The 18403-nt window shown below is 42.2% G+C and overlaps 1 protein-coding gene across 2 annotated transcripts in view; it reads left to right on the top strand.

Annotated features, from left to right (window-relative positions):
* Positions 1-13584, top strand: part of LONP2 (lon peptidase 2, peroxisomal) — an 82319-nt gene extending 68735 nt beyond the window's left edge. For both annotated transcript variants that reach the window (XM_081507941.1, XM_081507940.1), the window contains 3 exons: positions 9511-9718; positions 10159-10349; positions 13170-13584. In XM_081507941.1, the coding sequence (XP_081364067.1) occupies positions 9511-9718; positions 10159-10349; positions 13170-13391 (621 nt within the window). In that variant the 3' untranslated portion in view covers positions 13392-13584. The remainder of the gene's footprint in view (positions 1-9510; positions 9719-10158; positions 10350-13169) is intronic.
* The last annotated feature ends 4819 nt before the right edge of the window (positions 13585-18403 follow it).

Below are 18403 nucleotides of genomic sequence, written 5' to 3'. Positions count from 1 at the left end.
AGATTGGTGGAGAAATAGGTTTGGCTATTTGGTAAGGCTGAATTTCGTCTTCAGATTGGAAACTTGTTTTCTCTCTAGTATTAAATGTTGGTACTTAATGTGATGATAGGGCTGCCCAGGTGGCACTAGTGGTAAAGAACTTGCCTACCAGTGCAGGAGACCTAAGAGATGTGGGTTTGATCCCTGGGTTGGGAAGATCTCCTGGAGGAGGGCGTGGCAACCCACTCGAGTATTCTTGCCTGGAGAATCCCATGGACAGAGGAGCCTGGCAGGCTATAGTCCGTGGGGTTGCAAAGAGTCAGACATGACTGAAGCTACTTAGCACAACACAACGTGATAATACATATGGCTTTTGCAGAGCCCCAGAGACCTTGCCTGGGTGCTCTTTAGAAACCCCAGTCTGATCTTATTCTTTCCATTCAGTTCCATTTGAAGAACAGTGTCTCTGACTTTCTTCCTTAGAAATTCTGTATTCCTATTTATGTGTTTTAATTAAGAATTCTTCCTCTGTGCTTGGAGGAGGCAATGGCAACCCAATCTAGTACTTTTGCTGGGAGAATCCTGTGGACGGAGGAGCCTGGTGAGCTGTAGTCCATGGTGTTGCAAAGAGTTAGACACGACTGGGCGACTTCACTTTCACCTTCATGCATTGGAGAAGGAAATGGCAACCCACTCCAGTGTTCCTGCCTGGAGAATCCCATGGACGGCGGAGCCTGGTAGGCTGCTGTCTGTGGGGTCACACAGAGTCGGATACGGCTGACGCGACTTAGCAGCAGCAGCAGCAGCCTCTCTGCTATCAAAGGCTTGGCAGAAGGCAGTAGGCCAACAGCCTAGTACATAATACCTAAGGACATGAGCCTGGCTTTAGCTTCAGGTTGCGCTATTGCAGACCAGATGACATCTTTCAGGATCTATTTTTCCATTGTTATTACTAGTTCTTTTCAGGTTAAACCCACATGCAAGTCCAGTTCTGTGTTGTTTTCTCTCCCCTAACCATCCCTCATAGCGGGATGCCAAGCCGTAAAGGCCTGGGAGCAGGATGGGTGGGAATAGGTATTTGAAGCTGTGATTACTGAGGTATTGTGATGTATTTCATAGGATGCTTATATAAGCTTTCATGAAGTAGTTAATAGAAAAATATGTATGTTACTACTGAACTTATTAGCATCTTTCTTCAGAAGCTTTCCCATCACATTTTCTGTATAAAGGAGAAAAAAATTTCAGACTGTATATCTGGTAAGTTAAGCAGAAGACAGTCTCCCATTCAGCATTTAAAACCACTACCAGTAAATATGATTTTCCTCAAATCTTAAAACTGAGGGGAAATAGTTCCCAAAGCCATCTTGTTGATTTGTTTAAACTCTGAGCTGGTCATTTAGCTAATGAGCCTCTACAAAGTGATCAGCTACAAGAATACAACACATTTACTCTTGGCAGTAAATGTGGTCCTGAACAGTAGAATCAGAAACATTGTTTTGCTTATTTGAATTCTTAAGATACTGTGGATTTAAATTTTGAAGTGTTGAAAGAATTCGAGCAAAACTTATCTTGGTTGAGAAAGCTGTTTCCTGTTCCGAGTGAACCCAGTGATTTTGTGAGTGACAATGGAGACAGGTTCTGCTCCTGTGTGTCCAGCGGCCTTTTTGCTCTTGGCTTTCAGGACAGTATGTATCAGTCATCCTTTGGGAATTTACACCAAAGCAGTTAATAAAAACAAAAGATAGATCCTTGTTTCTGTTGCATAGACCCTTCTTTCCCAGCCACATCTGCTCCTGTTAGGTTTGGAAGCATTGCTGACATTCTTGGAGCTTTAGCAGAGAAAGAGCCAAAGGACAGAAAAGAGAAATTTTATAAACACCGCTTAACAGCTCTGTTTGATATCATTACAAAAATGATTTTATTTTTCTTGTCGCATCTGAGCTATTACATATGAACACTTTTACCAACATGAATCCTGTAGCCATTTTCCCATCTATAAATAGCATCTTAGAATAGAAGGTCCGGTGTCTGGGAGTTTGGAACATTTTGTTCATTTTCCACAGCTGAGAGAATTTACGCTGGTGCAGGGGGATTCTTTCTCTACCTCTAATAGTCTGATGACCATCACCCTCTGCCTCAACTTTTGCATCTATGAAGTAAAGATTTATGGAACATTTCTTCATTATCCACAAGGGCCTTCTTTGTGCTCGGGGTCGTCCATTTTACACACAGGAAAAAGCTTAAATGAATCATGCAAAGTCACAGAAGGTGCAGTTAGTGAAGCCAGTCAGCCAGCTCAAATCCAGTATTCTTTCCACTCGCCTACAACACCCTGCAGCCAAGTTGATTCCTGCCCCTTCCTCTCTGCTGCAAAAGAATTGCTTGAAGTACAGCAATGTAACATAAAGGCATACCTGCTCTCCCTCAGAGTTTCACTTCTATTCTTACCAACTATAGTGCTCTGTTGTGGACTGGGAGGTATAATTTTACAGAGTTGTTAGAAAAGAGAGGAGTTTTAAAGTCCCAGGAAAAGGATACGGCATGAAGAGCAGGGAGCCTGGGAAGAGGCCCTAAACAGTTAGGGTCACGTAGGAGAAGAGGAACCTTCACAGCAGAAACAGAAGGAGCAGGCCATTGGGTAAGAGCAGGACAAGGATGCCGTGCTGCCACGAAAACTGAAAAGGAAACTGTCTGAGGAAGGGGGAACGTGCAGATGTGTTTGCTGTCTGTGTCCTGGATCTGCCAGCGTGGAGGGTGTGGGCGACCTTGACAGAGCAGGCTCACAGGGAGTGGTGGAGTGTGTGAAGAGGGTCTGGACGGTGGGGGAGTAGAAGGAGGTTGCCGGGAACTCTTTCTGCAGTTTGACTGTGATGGACCGCACACAAGTGAGGTGGCTGGAAGGGACAATGGAGGTCAGAGGGAGGGGGTTACACATGGCAGCCTGTTTGCTAATCAGAATAATTCCGTAGAGTTGGACTGAGTTTGCTGGAGAGAGAGGTGGTACCCTGGGAGCAGAGTCTCTGGGAAAGTGCTATGGGAGGAAGTATCTGTGATGAAGATCCACTGTGCAAGGGATGATGGAGAAAGGGCCAAGGAAGAGAGGATAATGCTGGAACAAAGGTGCCCAAGGAGAGCGGTGAAGCTGAGACAGAGCTGGTGTATAACGTGAGGATGGTAGTGTTGGTGGTCTTGAATACAGGTGAGCTGGAAGGTTAAGAAAGTGAGTGGTCAGGGAAGGGAGTGGTAGAAGTCAGATTTCAGAGGTTGTATGGCTTCTGTTGGCAGTCAGAACCGGGAACAGGGTGGCTGGGTTAGGTTGAGGAGTATGTTTGGGGGGGCAAGGGGGTGTTTAGAGACAGAGAAACCAGGTTGCATGAGTCTCAGGTACTTGCTGAAGACACCCAGGATGATGGCGGGGCTCAGGGTGGTCAGGGGGGAGAAGAGTGGTTTTGAGTATAGAAGGAAGTGAGCAGAAGATGAAGATGGGAAATCCAGCCACCATAAACAGGACTTAGGAGGAGGAAGAGGCCTGTCACTCACAGGGATGAACCCCTCCCCCTGGACTATGCTGGCGTCATCTGATGCATGGGAGTAATTATGTGTAGGTTTTTAGAAGTTGGTGAGTTAGTGTATATAAAGTACCCACCATAGTACCTGTGTGGATGCATTTGTGCTGTCATGTTCGACTCTTTGTGACTCTATGGACTGTAGCCCATCAGGCTCCTCTGTCCATGGGATTTCCCAGACAAGAATACTGGAATGGGTTGCCATTTCCTTCTCCAGGGGATCTTCCCAACCCAGGGATTGAGCCTGGGTCTCCTGCATTGGCAGGCAGGTTCTTTACCACTGTGCCACCTGGGAAGCCCACCATAGTGCCTAGTACATGCTAAAAAAATGAACAAATGCTAGTTTGTGCAACTACCATGCACCCTAAAAACACATAGACCCATGTCTAGTCACAAAACTAAAAGTTCCTGTGACTTTTATTGTAAGCCTCATTATTATTTGCTTTAATAACATGACTATCCCTTACTGTGCTTTCAGTTCAGTTCAGTTGCTCAGTCGTGTCCGACTCTTTGCGACCCCATGGACTGCAGCACACCAAACCTCCCTGTCCATCACCAACTCCCGGAGTTTACTCAAACTCATGTCCATCGAGTTGGTGATGCCATCCAACCATCTCATTCACTGTCATCCCCTTCTTCTCCTGCCTTCAATCTTTCCCGGCATCAGGGTCCTTTCCAGTGAGTCAGTTCTGTGCATCAGGTGGCCAACGTATTGGGAGTTTCAGCTTCAACATCAGTCCTTCCAAAGAATATTCAGGACTGATCTCCTTTAGGATGGACTGGTTGGATCTCCTTGCAGTCCAAGGGACTCTCAAGAGTCTTCTCCAACACCACAGTTCAAAAGCATCAATTCTTCGGCACTCAGCTTTCTTTATAGTCCAACTCTCAGGTCCATACATGACTACTGGAAAAACCATAGCCTTGACTAGGTGGACCTTTGTTGGCAAAGTAATGTCTCTGCTTTTTAATATGCTGTCTAGGTTGGTCATAACTTTTCTTCCAAGGAGCAAGCGTCTTTTAATTTCATGGCTACTGTGCTTTACTTTTATTGAAGATGAGTCTGCAAAAATATGTTAGTACCAAAAAACTTTCCTGACCTAGCAAACTAACAGTGAGGAGGAACGACAGGAAGGCACACTTCTGCTTGTGTTACATTCCTTTAGAATTCTCTTAGCAGGTTGAAAAAGGAGTTCCTGGACAAATGAGAAACTTCGTCTAGATTTCAAATTTAGGAACAGTATCATTAGTCACTTTTTCAGATACAATAACAAGATCAGTTAAATCCACTTAAAAAAAAATAAAAGATCTCCCTGTGTTATGAGATTTTAAAAATGGGAGAGAGTGAAGCAGGTGCGGGCGCCCGAGGAAGTCTAGGCTTCCTTCTCCCTGACTGCTTCTCAGATCACCTCCTCATGGCAGGCCTGGATCCAGATATGGAGGATTTAGAAGGGGCCCAGCTGTTGAATCTTACTGAGCTAGTCAGTTATGAGATTACTATCAATACTGGTAAACTTGGTTATGATTACTTTTATTGATTATGTGAACCTCTTTGGGGTGAGATGAGAATCTTACTTTCATTATCATCCCAGTGAAGCCAAGAGAAGCCTCCACATGATTAGATACACACACACACACACACACATATATGTATATATCTGCATATTGGATATACATACAGATTAGATACATTATATAAATATTATACAATCCTGCAGTTCATACTCCCCTCCCCCCCAAAAAAAACCCAACATATGAAGAGTTCCTATATACCTCTGGGGATCGCAGTCTTAATCCCACAGATTGCAAATATGGTGACTCAGTCAGAAGCACACATAAATTCTAGGGTTTACAGGATGCATTTGATTTTCAGCCTCAGAAAACCAGTCATCCAAGCCACGAGTGTGTTTTGTCCAGTCTACTAATCCTGACAATCTGTCATCTGAGTATTTGTGACTCCATTCATAATGAGTATGAAAGCCTCTGTGGTGTATGAAAAGCCCTTATCCAGACGTCACTACCCTTAGAAAAAGCAGTAATAAAGAGAAGAAGAGACTAGACATGGAGATTTTAAAAAAGCATCCTGAATAGAATGCATCCACAGGTGAATTCCAGGAGATTCCATCCGTGTGCTTCCCTTGCTGACAGACACAATCAGCAGCCAGGAATAACCAGGGTGTGTAAACATTAAGGAAATGCCCAAAGAGTCATGGTAGTAAATTCCTCCTCCATCCCTCTGATTCAGACCTGTCATGCCCCACACCCCTGTTAACTACACTTGCCTGGCCCGCCACCAGTCAGTTGTGCCCAGGAAAGGCCTTACTGGAAGCATCTGAAAGCGCTGGCTCTGGGCAGCACTGTTGTCGGGCCAGACAGGGCTGTGTCACACTGCTTCCAGGGGCTGACCCCAGGGCCCCTCCAAGCGAAACGTTGCTGAAACACATTTACAACTAGAAAAATCAGATATTCCTCCAAAGACTTTACAGAAGTTGGCAGATGGAGAGCTGCTGTGGTGACAGCCCTGGCAGGAGCATAAAATATGCCGCATGAGCTATAAAAGAAACCCATCGTGTGGTGTAACCATCACCATGGGGCAAACCTGCGCACATACCACAGCCGTCTGACAGCACAGGTTTTGCATTTAGTGAGGCACCGTGCTTGTCTTTGGAGAGAAGGCCCACGATATTATCCTGTCTTGAGTCCTTGGTACATGCTGGCCTCTCTGCTGTGAAAAGGCATCCTGGCCTTTTTCTGTCCCAGCTCCGCGGAGACGGGCCCTCGCCTCTGCAGGGCTCTCTGTAGACAAACGCTGGCTAGATCCTCTTGTTGCATCCCCCGTGCTGGGGCAGTAGCGGCCCCTTATGTGTTGTGGTGGCAGGTAGTCTGTCGCGGCCCTGAGGTTTTGACTTGCTATCCCTGTGATCTGTGATGGAGCCTGGCGCCAGATGCTAGTACAGCCCTGATGGATGAAGGAAAAACTTCATCCCTCCAATGGTCACAGTAGTAACTAACGAGGTATTAAAACTGCAGGTGTTGGTCTGGGCTTGGAAGGGTCGCAAAGAGTTGTGTGTATTTACTATTTCAGCCAGATATCAATAAATATCACTATTCAGTTAATCAAGAGTACAGAACAGTGAAATTGGCAGTGATTAGATGCTCAAATGCTCCTTAAACCCTGCTATCACTGAAGTGTTAGGAATGCAACCATACTTTATAAGACATATCCTATCATTAACTTTATTAAATATTTTAAACATTTCCTCAATTTGCATATTTACATGATTGATAGAATTATTACAGAAGAAACTGTTTCTTTGAACAAGCTTTAGTTAACAGATAAAGGAAACTGAAGCACCAGTTTGAAGGGAAATTGAATGACAAATGAACTTGAGATACTCATGTTCTGCTTTTACATTTAGAGGGAAAAATGTTTTAAGCATCAAGCTGAGGCCTGTCTTACCTAATATAATTGATGATTCCACAGACCTGTAATGGAGTTAGAAACTGGTAGCAAAGCACCAATAGATATAGTTTTGAAATTATTTTGTTGAATCTCGTTAGGGAATTCTATAAAATACAAATTGTTCTATACACAGTTTAAGATGGCTGGGAAACTGCATTCAGAAACAAGAAAGAGCATATATCTCATCTTTTAAATTCATATTTACTTGTACTCACTATTTCTAAGGGAAAAATACATAGAAATTGGATGCTTGGTAGTTAGAGAATTGTTTATTTCAGAACAAATGACTTTGAAGAGTATGACTCCAAGTTCTTGAGTTACAGATTCTCTCTCTTTTTTTTTTTAATATATAATACTATATATATATGGTTTGGGCTTCATGGAGTTTTAATTGCTACACTCTTCATTGTGGTGCCTGGGCTTCTCTCTAGTTTAGGCGCGAGGGCCCAGTGGCACTGCGGCATGTGGGATTCCCCAGCCAGGGATCGAACCTGTGTCCCCTGCATTGGAGGGCTGATTCTTAACCACTGGACCACCAGGGAAGCCCCTGGATTCTTGGCTGTCTTAGATGACTGTTATTAGCCTGATCACGAGATTCTAGGTTTGATAGCAACTCCTGCCCTCAGCTCTCCCACCCCTGTTTGTTGTTGAGTTACACAGATTTGTCACTAGTCCCATTTTCAGGTTAGTATTAGAACACTTGCCATCAAGTTAGAATAAAGTGATTATGAGCCTGGATGGTTTTGGTTTGGCCACGTGCACTTATCTACCCTCCTGCCTTTTGGTGAACTGTGCTCCAGTTACTTCTAGCCAGAGCAGCACGACTCCCCAGTAAATGGAGAGTGTTGGCAACTGGCTTGGTTTCTTGAAGCAATGTGATAATCAGCATGAATCTTACTCTTGATTCTTTGGGTACATTATTTTGACAAAATGAGTTTTGAGGATTTAGGTATTTTAAAAAGGGGGGATTGTTCTTGTTAATAGCTAACAGTTGTGCCGTATGGCTTTTTCTGTTAAATTAGCACAGGATTAAGTATATTGAGGATAATTGTTTAGGGCTGGTTCGCGTCACTCAGCCCTAGAAAAGAACCATGCGGTAAAAACAGAAACTCCTGGCAAGTTCCCACCTACTAGATGTCGTTCAGGTATAGAGAATTGCTTTTATATTAGCAAGAACAGGCCTTGTGAACACTTTTATAAATAGTTGTTTCTGTGTTTTCCTTAAATAGTACTGATCTTCTGCACGTTGTTCTTTTGCATCTTTCTGCTTGAGTAGGTGCAGAACAGGGCAGATGCAAAGGTGAAATGCATGGTGCGCAGCGTCAACTTAACCGTCACTGCAGCCTGGCCTTCCCAGTGTCTAACTTACCATTAAATAGAAAATTAAAATTTTAAACCTAAAACCAACTTTAAAAATAGGCTTTTATGTTCACTATTAAAAAAAAGTGCCCGATAGCTTCAAAGGATTTCACACATCCATTTAAAATCAGGATTTTCGGCATCTAAGCCCCTTGGAAAAGGAGGGAGCATCCCCCAACCAGCCCTTTAACCGGAAACTCATCCTATAGACTCTGATGCACCTTAGAGGGAAGGTTACCTCGCAGTGGAAAAATCTCATGTTTGCATTAGTGCTGGGCTGATACATTGTGCCCAGTTCCTCTAACATGCATAGCTTCTATAGGAAAAGAAATTTGGAGGCTCAGCATGTGCAGTAAAAGTTAACATGACTGTTTTTCAGCTGTTACTTTGTGTATGTTTTCATAACTTGGATGTGTCTGGCTGGTAATCTCTGGTGAGTGACACAATCAGTTTAAGATGGCTGTGAGGGCTTATTGTTAACACTAGCGAGGGGACTGAGCGAATTTGTTGATCTAATATAGATTGCGATGTCGTGGGTTTGTTCAGACTTATATGGACAGCTTCTGGGGATAAAAAAAAAAAAGAAGGCAGTGAGGCAGCATGGTGGGCCTCCGAGCACACAGAGAGGATCCAGGACATCCTGAAGCAGCAGTTTACAGCATCTCTGCAGCAATAAAGAAAAAGTAAAGATGAGTAGCGGAGAAGTGCGGTCCAGGAGTTTTAATAAATACCTTCACGCTTGGCCTCTGGAGCTAACACTTCTCAACAGCATGTTTAAAACGACGGTAGCAATTTCATGATTGCCTGAAATGAAGTTTGGCACTGGAGTGTTTTTAAATATGCAGCCTAATAAAAATACTGAGGTAAATAAAACGATTGTGTTTGTTCCTTGAAAATTAGGGCATGTGGTGCTTAAGCATCGAAGTCATTCATACATACTTGAAGGTAAAACTGTTTCTGATAAATGCCAAACCTCCTGACTTGGTAGAAAGCCTGTGTGACTCCAAATTGAGCGCAGCGATAAGTTCTTTGAGGTGCAGCGTATGCTCAGGTCCTCTGAGGGGGAGCCAGCCTCTGTGACTAGGTCAGCCTGAAAAGCATTTGGCTCTTGTTGACCTACTGTTCATTTTCCTTCTTTCTCCCAAGGTGTCTGAGCGTTTGAGTCAACCAGGAGTGGCGATCGGTTTGGCTTGGACTCCCTTAGGCGGGGAAATCATGTTCGTGGAGGCAAGTCGGATGGATGGCGAAGGCCAGTTAACTCTGACCGGCCAACTGGGGAACGTCATGAAAGAGTCTGCCCACCTCGCTATCAGCTGGCTCCGCAGCAACGCCAAGAAATACCACCTGACCAATAGTGAGGGGCCTGCCCCGGGGTGGGGGCGGGGGTGGGGGGCGTGCTCAAAGCAGTGGGCAAAGAAGAGCCTTGGGATGATGACCCAGGAGGCATCCCGCAGCTCTGAAACAGAGATAAAGAAGAGCTTTCAGTGATCACTTACACCGTAAAGCCCAGACCTTTGCTTTTGAACTGCGGTGGAAATTCTAGTTCCCAGTTGAGGACTGTTTGACTGGAACCTGAGCTGGAAACTGATTCCAAGAGTTTGTTTTGTTTCTCCTTCTACTTGGAATAGAATGAAGCTGTTCTTCCACACCCCCACTTTACACTGCCCACTAATATTTTGAAGGATTTATTTACCCCCCAAACATTCATTTTTATCTCTTTGATTTTCTTTTTTCAGAGAAAGAGAAAACAGGTTTAATTTTTCTACATCAAAATCTTTTTTTCCTTTCTTAAAGCTTCTGGAAGTTTTGATCTTCTTGAGAACACAGACATCCATCTGCACTTCCCAGCTGGAGCTGTCACAAAAGATGGACCATCTGCTGGAGTCACCATAGCAACGTGTCTGGCCTCACTTTTCAGTGGGCGGCTGGTGCGTTCAGATGTAGCCATGACTGGTGAAATCACACTACGAGGTCTTGTTCTTCCAGTAAGTATGAAAAAGCCTATTTATATGGTTTTTAATTTTTTTAACTTAAAATTTTTATTAATAGTATTTTAAAATCTAAATTAATAGTAGTTTGCCTTCTTCCTATGAATGGCTTAGTTTTAAATACATATTTTTTATATCTGCAATTCAGATTTTAACATTTTGATCAAATAAAGGAAAAACTGACGATTTTCCCCATGTTTTCCCTTCCGCTAAAAAAGAAAACTTGCCGACAGGAAAAAATGCCAGTCTGGTCACCAGAAATATTAGCTGTTCAGATGAAAATTTGAGGCTTTATTCTAGTTAATGAATTGTTAAATATACAGCATATGTGTGAAATAGGATGGTGGCTGTGTATTTTATTTTGGCTGCATGAGTCTTCACTGCAGCGCCCGGGCTGCTCTTTTGGAGCATGGGGAGTGCATGGGCTTGGTAGTTGTGGTGGCAAGCTTAGTCACCCTGTGTGGCATGTGGGATTTCAGTTCCCTGACCAAGGATCAAACCTGTGTCCCCTGCATTGGAAGGCTGATTCTTAACCACTAGACCATCAGGGCAGTCCTGGACGGTAACTGTTTTTAAACTTTAAGCCCAATTCTCGCCTTTGAAATTCCTGTGAGACCTCCCATCCTCCTATAGATAACTTAGATTACTGTAATTGATAGATTGGTAGAAAAATTTATAGAAAAGAAGTAGTACAAAATGGAAGTTTGTAGTAAAGACTAACCATTCTTAATTTCTAAATATTGAAAAAGTTCTGTACATATGAGGCTTTGGGGCTCCAGCTTATATGGTAGCTACTTATAAAAACACTGAAAAATGCATAAAACTTGTGAGATCATTTAGAGTTTTAAGTCGTTAGGTAGCAGTACCAGTCTACATTAAAGTTTTGGCAGGTTTGATAGCAAACTGAGAAAAAAAGAAATGTTCTTTATTCTGAGAACACTTCTGTTTTAATGAAGTAATGGTGAAAGTAGGTCATAGACTCACCAATTAAGATCACTAAAAATGCTCTCAATTCTCTGGGTTTTTAAATTTAATTCAAGCAGGAAGTCATATCCTAAACTGTATTTATGTTCTATACTCAAAAGGAATGTTGATCTCTTTTCTTCATATTGCCCTGGAACTATTGCATTTCTAGTGACTTAGTGGTTAACACTAGCTATACTACTAAAAGGAAATGAGCTTTACTAACCATAAACTCTTTAGTTTCCTAGTTCAAAACGGTAAGCTAAGTGAAGGAATAAATTTTAATGGTCAAACACAAGTGGGGAGCCATCAGCTGATAGTTCAGCCAACTTCTAGAAGATAGAAGTGTCCCAACTGATGTAACAGGATTGGAGGTAGAGACATTTTTCCCATCAGGAACCTGGTGAAAAGCGCTGGCTCAGACCCATAAGGTTCAGACCAGGAGAACAGGAAGGAGATGGGAAACAAAAACCAGGGCATTCATTGAAATCTCCGCAGAACAAATGGCTCTTCTGCTAGGTCCCCTGCAGTCAGAGCACATGCACCCAGGTAAAGGCTTTCCCACCCCCAGGGGAGGACAGCCACAGCAACTCTGAGGAGGTCTTCAGTTTTAAACTATTACGTGAGACATGGAGAAAAGCAGCAGCATTTAAGAAAAAGACCTGCTAAGGCTAGAGAAAACATAATTCAAGAACAGAGGATAAGACAAAGGTCTTAAATTTAAAATGACGGTTTTAGGAATTGCTCAAAGAACTATTCAGAAAAAAATAGAAAAAAACAATTTGACAGATCTAGCATCTAACTAAACTGAGAAAATGGAGTAGAACAAATTGTCAAGGAAATAACCGGGCATTTCCTAGAATTGAAGGCTGTGTTTAGTTTGAAAGGACCAACTCAGAAAAAGGATTGCATCCTCATGACTTTCCAGATCACCAAGGACAAAGCTTACTCATTGATGACACTAGATATATAGCACCTTCAAGACCCTGAGAGAAAATAATTTTTAATCAAGTCTTACATACACAGCCTTACTGTCAGTTAAATGTAAACACAGAATAGACATCGCCATACATTCAGGGAATCTTTTCATCTCACACTCTTTCTGACGAAGGTACCTTGAAAGTGTAGTTCAGCAGCATAAAGAAAAAGTCTGGAAAGAGAGGGACAGTGCGATAGGATGGCAGAAGTGCAGCAGGTGGGAGACGGCTTCCAAGGGCTGCCTCCAGGGATTATCTATATGTGCTATCTATTGCTGCATACACACCACCCCAAAACAGTAGTTACTCTTGGTTTCTGTGGGGCAGGAATTCAGGAGAGGCTTAGTTGGGCTCTTGTGGTCCAGGGACTCACTATGTGGTCACTATACCAGCCCGGTCTGTCATCTGAAAGTTGACTGGTGCAGGGGGATCTGCTTCCGTCACGGTTCACTCATGACTGCAGATTGGTCCTGGTTGGCAGGAGGCCCTGGGTCCTCACTTTAGAGCCTCTCCCTAGACAGCTGGGGTGACCTCAGATACCTGAGCTACCTATAAGCAAGACTGATGTGAGTAGAGAAAGGAATAGAAATATAAAAGGGAATCATGGACAGAAGAGGTGCTCATACCTGTCAAAAATTTAGAATTTTCAAAAAAAAAAGTTTAGAATTTTCCATTAATAGGATTTAGTATGGTGCTAATTGAAATGTAAAGAGTATACTATTAACCTTTTTAGTGGCTTTCTCAGCTCAAGCTCTAACGAAATGGAAGATGATTTGCATGTTTTAAAATAGCAATGAAAGAAAGGTGGGTCAGGGTTTATCTCAAGGCCCGAGGATGATCATAAATAAACCTTACTAACGTTCTTCTCTCCTTACAGGTGGGTGGAATTAAAGACAAAGTGCTGGCAGCACACAGAGCGGGACTGAAGCGTGTCATTATTCCCCAGAGGAATGAGAAAGACCTTGAAGAAATCCCAGCCAATGTCCGGCAGGATTTAAGTTTCATCACAGCAAGCTGCCTGGATGAAGTTCTTAATGCAGCTTTTGACGGTGGCTTTACTGTCAAGACCAGACCTGGTCTCCTAAATAGCAAATTGTAGCCCAGATCACAACAGAATTCTAAGTTACAAATTGCCAAAAGGTACTGACATGATTTTATTTGCACCAATAGGGGTAAAACAAAATGTCCCTAATTTGTGAACATAATCACAGCAGTAACAAGCCTCACTCAAGTGGTGGCTAGTGTTTATTACAGAAATGTTAATTTAATAAATTGATTAAATTGGAATTGAACTCTTGTCTTGAATGGGCTCATTACTGTCCCAGGCAAGTTACAGAACAGTGGTTTTCTTCTGGTTCGAAACAGAAGCCACTGTATTACCTGAGAACTTGTTAGAAATGTGAACTCACAAAACCCATCAGCAGACCTTCTTAATCAAACTTGGGGGATGGGAGCCAATCTGTACTAAGCCATCAGGTGATTCTGGCGTGTAGTCAAGGTCAGGAACCATTGGGATAGACCATTACCTTAGCAGATGCACCTATGGACTTTATTGGACCCTCAAAGCAATCAGAACGGGAACTGAGCAAAAGTGAAACTATAGCCAACTATTGGTCCTCGTGGAATGTATTCAAGTGAAGCAAAGTCTGTGATGAGGTCTACACATCCCTATATAGGCCCCTTCCTTGCTAAGGGGAGTAACAGAGTGGCCTGTGTTGGCTCACATGACAAACACACCGACTCGGAATGTCTGTGATCTTAGGAAAAAGATCCAGAAGCCGTCCATCTGGGGATGGTCCCTATGCTTGGTGTCCTAACTCCTGCTACCTCCCCTTCTGTTCCTTGTTTGCCTGTGCCAGTGCCCAGTCCTGGTAGACTTCTCCTGGTAGACTTGTCTTCTCCTGTGACTCAGTCCAGGATGTGGGTCTTTTGAGATACGGGTCTTGGACTGAGTCATAGGAGAAGACAAGTCTAGTAGAGGAAGTCTACCAGGATTGGGCACTGGCACAGGCAAACAAGGAACAGAAGGGGAGGTGGCAGGAGTCAGGAAAAGACAGGCAGGAGATAGTGGAAAAGACCCTGATGCTGGGAAGGACTGAAGGCAGGAGGAGAAGGGGACGACAGAGGATGAGACGGTTGGATGGCATCACGGACATGATGGACAGGAGTTAGAGCAAGGTCCCGGATTTGGTGATGGACAGGGAAGCCTGGCGTGCTGCAGTCCACGGGGGTCTCAAAGAGTTGGACAAGACTGAGCGACTGAACTGAACTGAGGATATGGGTAACTTCTACGTACTAGCATTTGAACTTTCTGTATCTTAGTTTTCCTTACCTTTAAAATGCAAATAATTGTACTCATCAGTCTTAGTGTAAAGATAGCTAGAATGCAACATAAAATAATGTTGAGCAATTTCTAATCATTCAGCCAGTAATGGATTTTAGAATCTTATTATTACAAAATATGACAACAGACTTGTAAAGATACTTTGAAATTTCTTGGATAAGAATGTATTAGTTGCTCAGCATGTCTGACTCTTTGCAACCCCATGGACTAGCCTGCCAGGTTCCTCTGTCCATGGGATGCTCCAGGCAAGAATACTAGAGTGAGTTGCCATTCCCTTCTCCAGGGGATCCTCCTGACTCAGGAATCGAACTCCTTTCTCCTGCATTGGAGGCAGATTCTTTACCATCTGAGCCACTAGGGAAGCCCTGGATAAGAATAAGGTATACAAATTACCCAAATACTGTGCTCAGACCTGGTAATAAAAATCTGAAGGTGTTCTGGGAAGACAAGTCCAGATCTGGGACTATGGCCAGTGGTCTCAAGCATCAGGAATTTTGAAAACATTTCATTGACTATCTTATCACTACTATGAATGTATTATTTCTGCTCAATCATCTTATAAGGCAGGAAAAGAAACTATGATGTTAATTTGTTTTCAGCAACCAGAGGGAGCTAATCCATACCCACATTACTCTGCCTTGTCCCACCCAGCAGTGCAACATAGCATACTTTACAAAGTGGGAGTTCTCTGTATTCTTCCTCAAAAGTTCTGAGCAGGCAACTTCGTGTTGCTCCTTTAACAGCAGCAGGGCATCTTCCACGCCCTCTGACTTTGAGCATGCCTTTCCTTACTAAAGGAGCTGACCAAGAAAATCTGTATGTGTATGAAAGTTAACAGTATGACCTTCCATTTCTCTAGCATTGTTTTCGGTTTGTTTTAAATCTAAGCTCTTTTACGTTTTAAAAATTATGCCAGAATAATTTACCATTTTAACTTAAAAGTCTATAATTCTTGGTTGTTAATTACACTAATGTACAACCATCACTACTGTCATCCAAAACTTTTTCATCATCTTAAACTGAAACTGTGTCCATTAAAAAAGTAACTTCACATCTCTTCATTCCCCAGGCCCTGGTAACCACTATTTTGTCTCTGAATTTGCCTATTCTAAGTACCTAATGTAAGTGGAATCATATGATAAATATCTACCCTTTTGTGTCTGGCATATTTCACTTAGCATATTATCAGATTATCCATGTTGTAGCATGTATCAGAATTTCATATCTTTAAGACTGAATAATATTCCATTGTTGGACATACCACATTTTATTCATTCATCTTTTTTCTGCCTCTAGGCTATTGTGCTCTGAACGAGTGTACACAGCACTTGTCTCTTTGAGTCTGTTTTACATTCTTTTGGAAATTATGCTTGAGGAACCCCAACTCATATTTGCCACCACAGCTGCATCATTTGACATCCCCACCAGCAATACACAAAGGTTCTTATTTCTCCACATCTTGCCAGCACTTATTTTCATTATTTTTTAAGAATTATTTTTGGTTGCACTGGGTCATCTTCACTGTGCTCAGGCTTTGTCTAGTTGCAGTGTGCTGGCTTCTCACGTGAAGCACAGGCTCTACGCGCACAGGCTTCAGTAGTTACAGCACAGGCTTAGATGCTCCGCAGCATGTGGAATCGTCTCAGACCAGGGATCGAACCCTGCATTGGCAGGCAGATTCTTATCTGTTGTACTACCAGGGAAGTCCTGTTTTCATTATTGGTAATGACCATCCTGAGGGTATGAAGAAGCATCTCATGGTTTTCATTTACATTTCCTTAGTGACTAATGATATTTTCTTTCTAGCAATGTTTGTGTTTCCCAGAGACCCCTTATGTCAGCTGGGTTTTTTGAGAACTGCTAACTAACTTAAATTCCAGTTCAGCAGGCCTACAGGCAAGGGCTTGTTAATCAATGTACTTATCCATTGCTCTCATGCTTTTTATGCATGGGCTTTTAAAATTTTCAAGTATTAAAACTATATAAAACTTTTAAGTGCCTTGAAAACCAATAAATTTTATACTGCTTGAGGCACACGTTTTTTACTTTGCTCTGCCTCTTCTGTTTTGAACCTTACTGCAAACCATGTCAGACATCTTTAGAGCTTTTAATCACCTATATGCAGATACAGTGGAAGATGCCATCACAGTGAGTGATCCTTTTTAACGTCTATTTACACATCATTGGAAGACTCTGATGCCGGGAAAGATTGAAGGCGGAAGGAGAAGAGGGCGACAGAGGATCAGATGGTTGGATGGCATCACCGATTCAATGGACATGAACTTGGGCAAACTCTGGGAGATGGTGAGGGACAGGGAAGCCTGGTGTGCTTCAGTCCACAGGGTCATGAAGAGTTGGACACAAGTTGGCAACTGAACAACACTCATCTTGGACCATAATTAAGGTCTTCTGACTATGTGAGTGGTATTTAAAGGACATTAAACATATCTGAATTTTTCTAAATAAGGGGAGGTAAAAAAATTAAGGTTTCTTTCCTTTTCTTCCCTTGACATTAGTCAAGATTTGCTTTCTAGTCAAAGTACAGATCATCTTCACAAGAAGAATGGAGTTGTAAATTCACTTCCATTTCCAGTGCCATCTGAGTTGTAGAGGCTGCTTGAAATGCAGGGGTTTTCTGCTTCCTGTCATCTGAACAGTGCCCTAGTGATGTCTACCATCAGGAGCTCCCTGGTCTAGGTGACTGGCCCACATAGAAACCTTATCAAAGTCTACCATGTTGTGAGGTAACCAACTGCTGAGGGTAGAGTGGGCTATTTTTTTTTCACTGACCACTGAAATGAGAAAAACCTTCCTATAATTAAGGGACTTGACACTAAGCCACGAAGAATGTTAATTTTGCCAATTCTTCCAAATCTGTAGTTTATCTGGGACTATTAGGTGTAAAAAAAGTCAAGAATTTTTGTTTTTTAATTAAGTGTTAACTTGTTCAAGCTAAAATTATTTTGGCAAAAATGAGTTGTATTTGAGTGCCCATCTTCATGAAAATTTTATCCAGCCGCTTAAAATGTCAAGGCTACAAAGTTTTACAGTCATATTCCAATTTGATGATTTATGATCCAATCCTATGCTTTTTTGCTTTAATAACACTTAGTTGATACAGCAATGACAACTAGACTGTTACTAAAAAATAAATTTTACAGAACCAGAAGTATTAAACGGATCTGAGGAGACACAAACAGGCAAATGTATTTAATGACTATTGAAATGTTATAAAACAGCTGTATCAAAAGTTTTTTAATCTAGGAAAACCTTTATTTGATATGAAAATTCACTTATTTGGAACACATTAGGTATGATTTGTACTATCAATGAGCTAAAAAATGTGTATAACATTCTTGAATGTAATAAAAAAATCATAATTTTTTAATTAAATTGAATTCTAACATAGTACATTTCTAGGCTATAGGAAATAAAACCCTTTAGGCTAAACCCTAATCTTGATATGACAGTACTTACCAAAATTTATCAAAAGGTGTCTTTATTATAAAACCAAGTATTCTTTCATACCATTGTTTCTTCTTTTCAAAATTTAGAAAAGCCTGAGAAGTAATTTTCAAAGAAAATTCTTAAGTCTGTACAAGGTTAAGGAAAATGTCTGTTTTAGCAGACAATGAGGCTATAATGCCAGACATAAGGATAAGCACTTTACGGCACACTTAACCATCCTCATTTTCCTAGGAGGCTGACATCATTACACCTTTTATTACACCTAGAGGTGGAACTAGGAGCAAAGTTACGCCAGTAAG

This window comes from Giraffa tippelskirchi, chromosome 7, assembly GCF_054371585.1.
Source record: "Giraffa tippelskirchi isolate mGirTip1 chromosome 7, T2T-mGirTip1v1.2.pri, whole genome shotgun sequence".
In the NCBI taxonomy this organism is placed as follows: Eukaryota; Metazoa; Chordata; class Mammalia; order Artiodactyla; family Giraffidae; genus Giraffa; species Giraffa tippelskirchi.
This window is presented reverse-complemented; position numbering and strand designations above follow the sequence as displayed.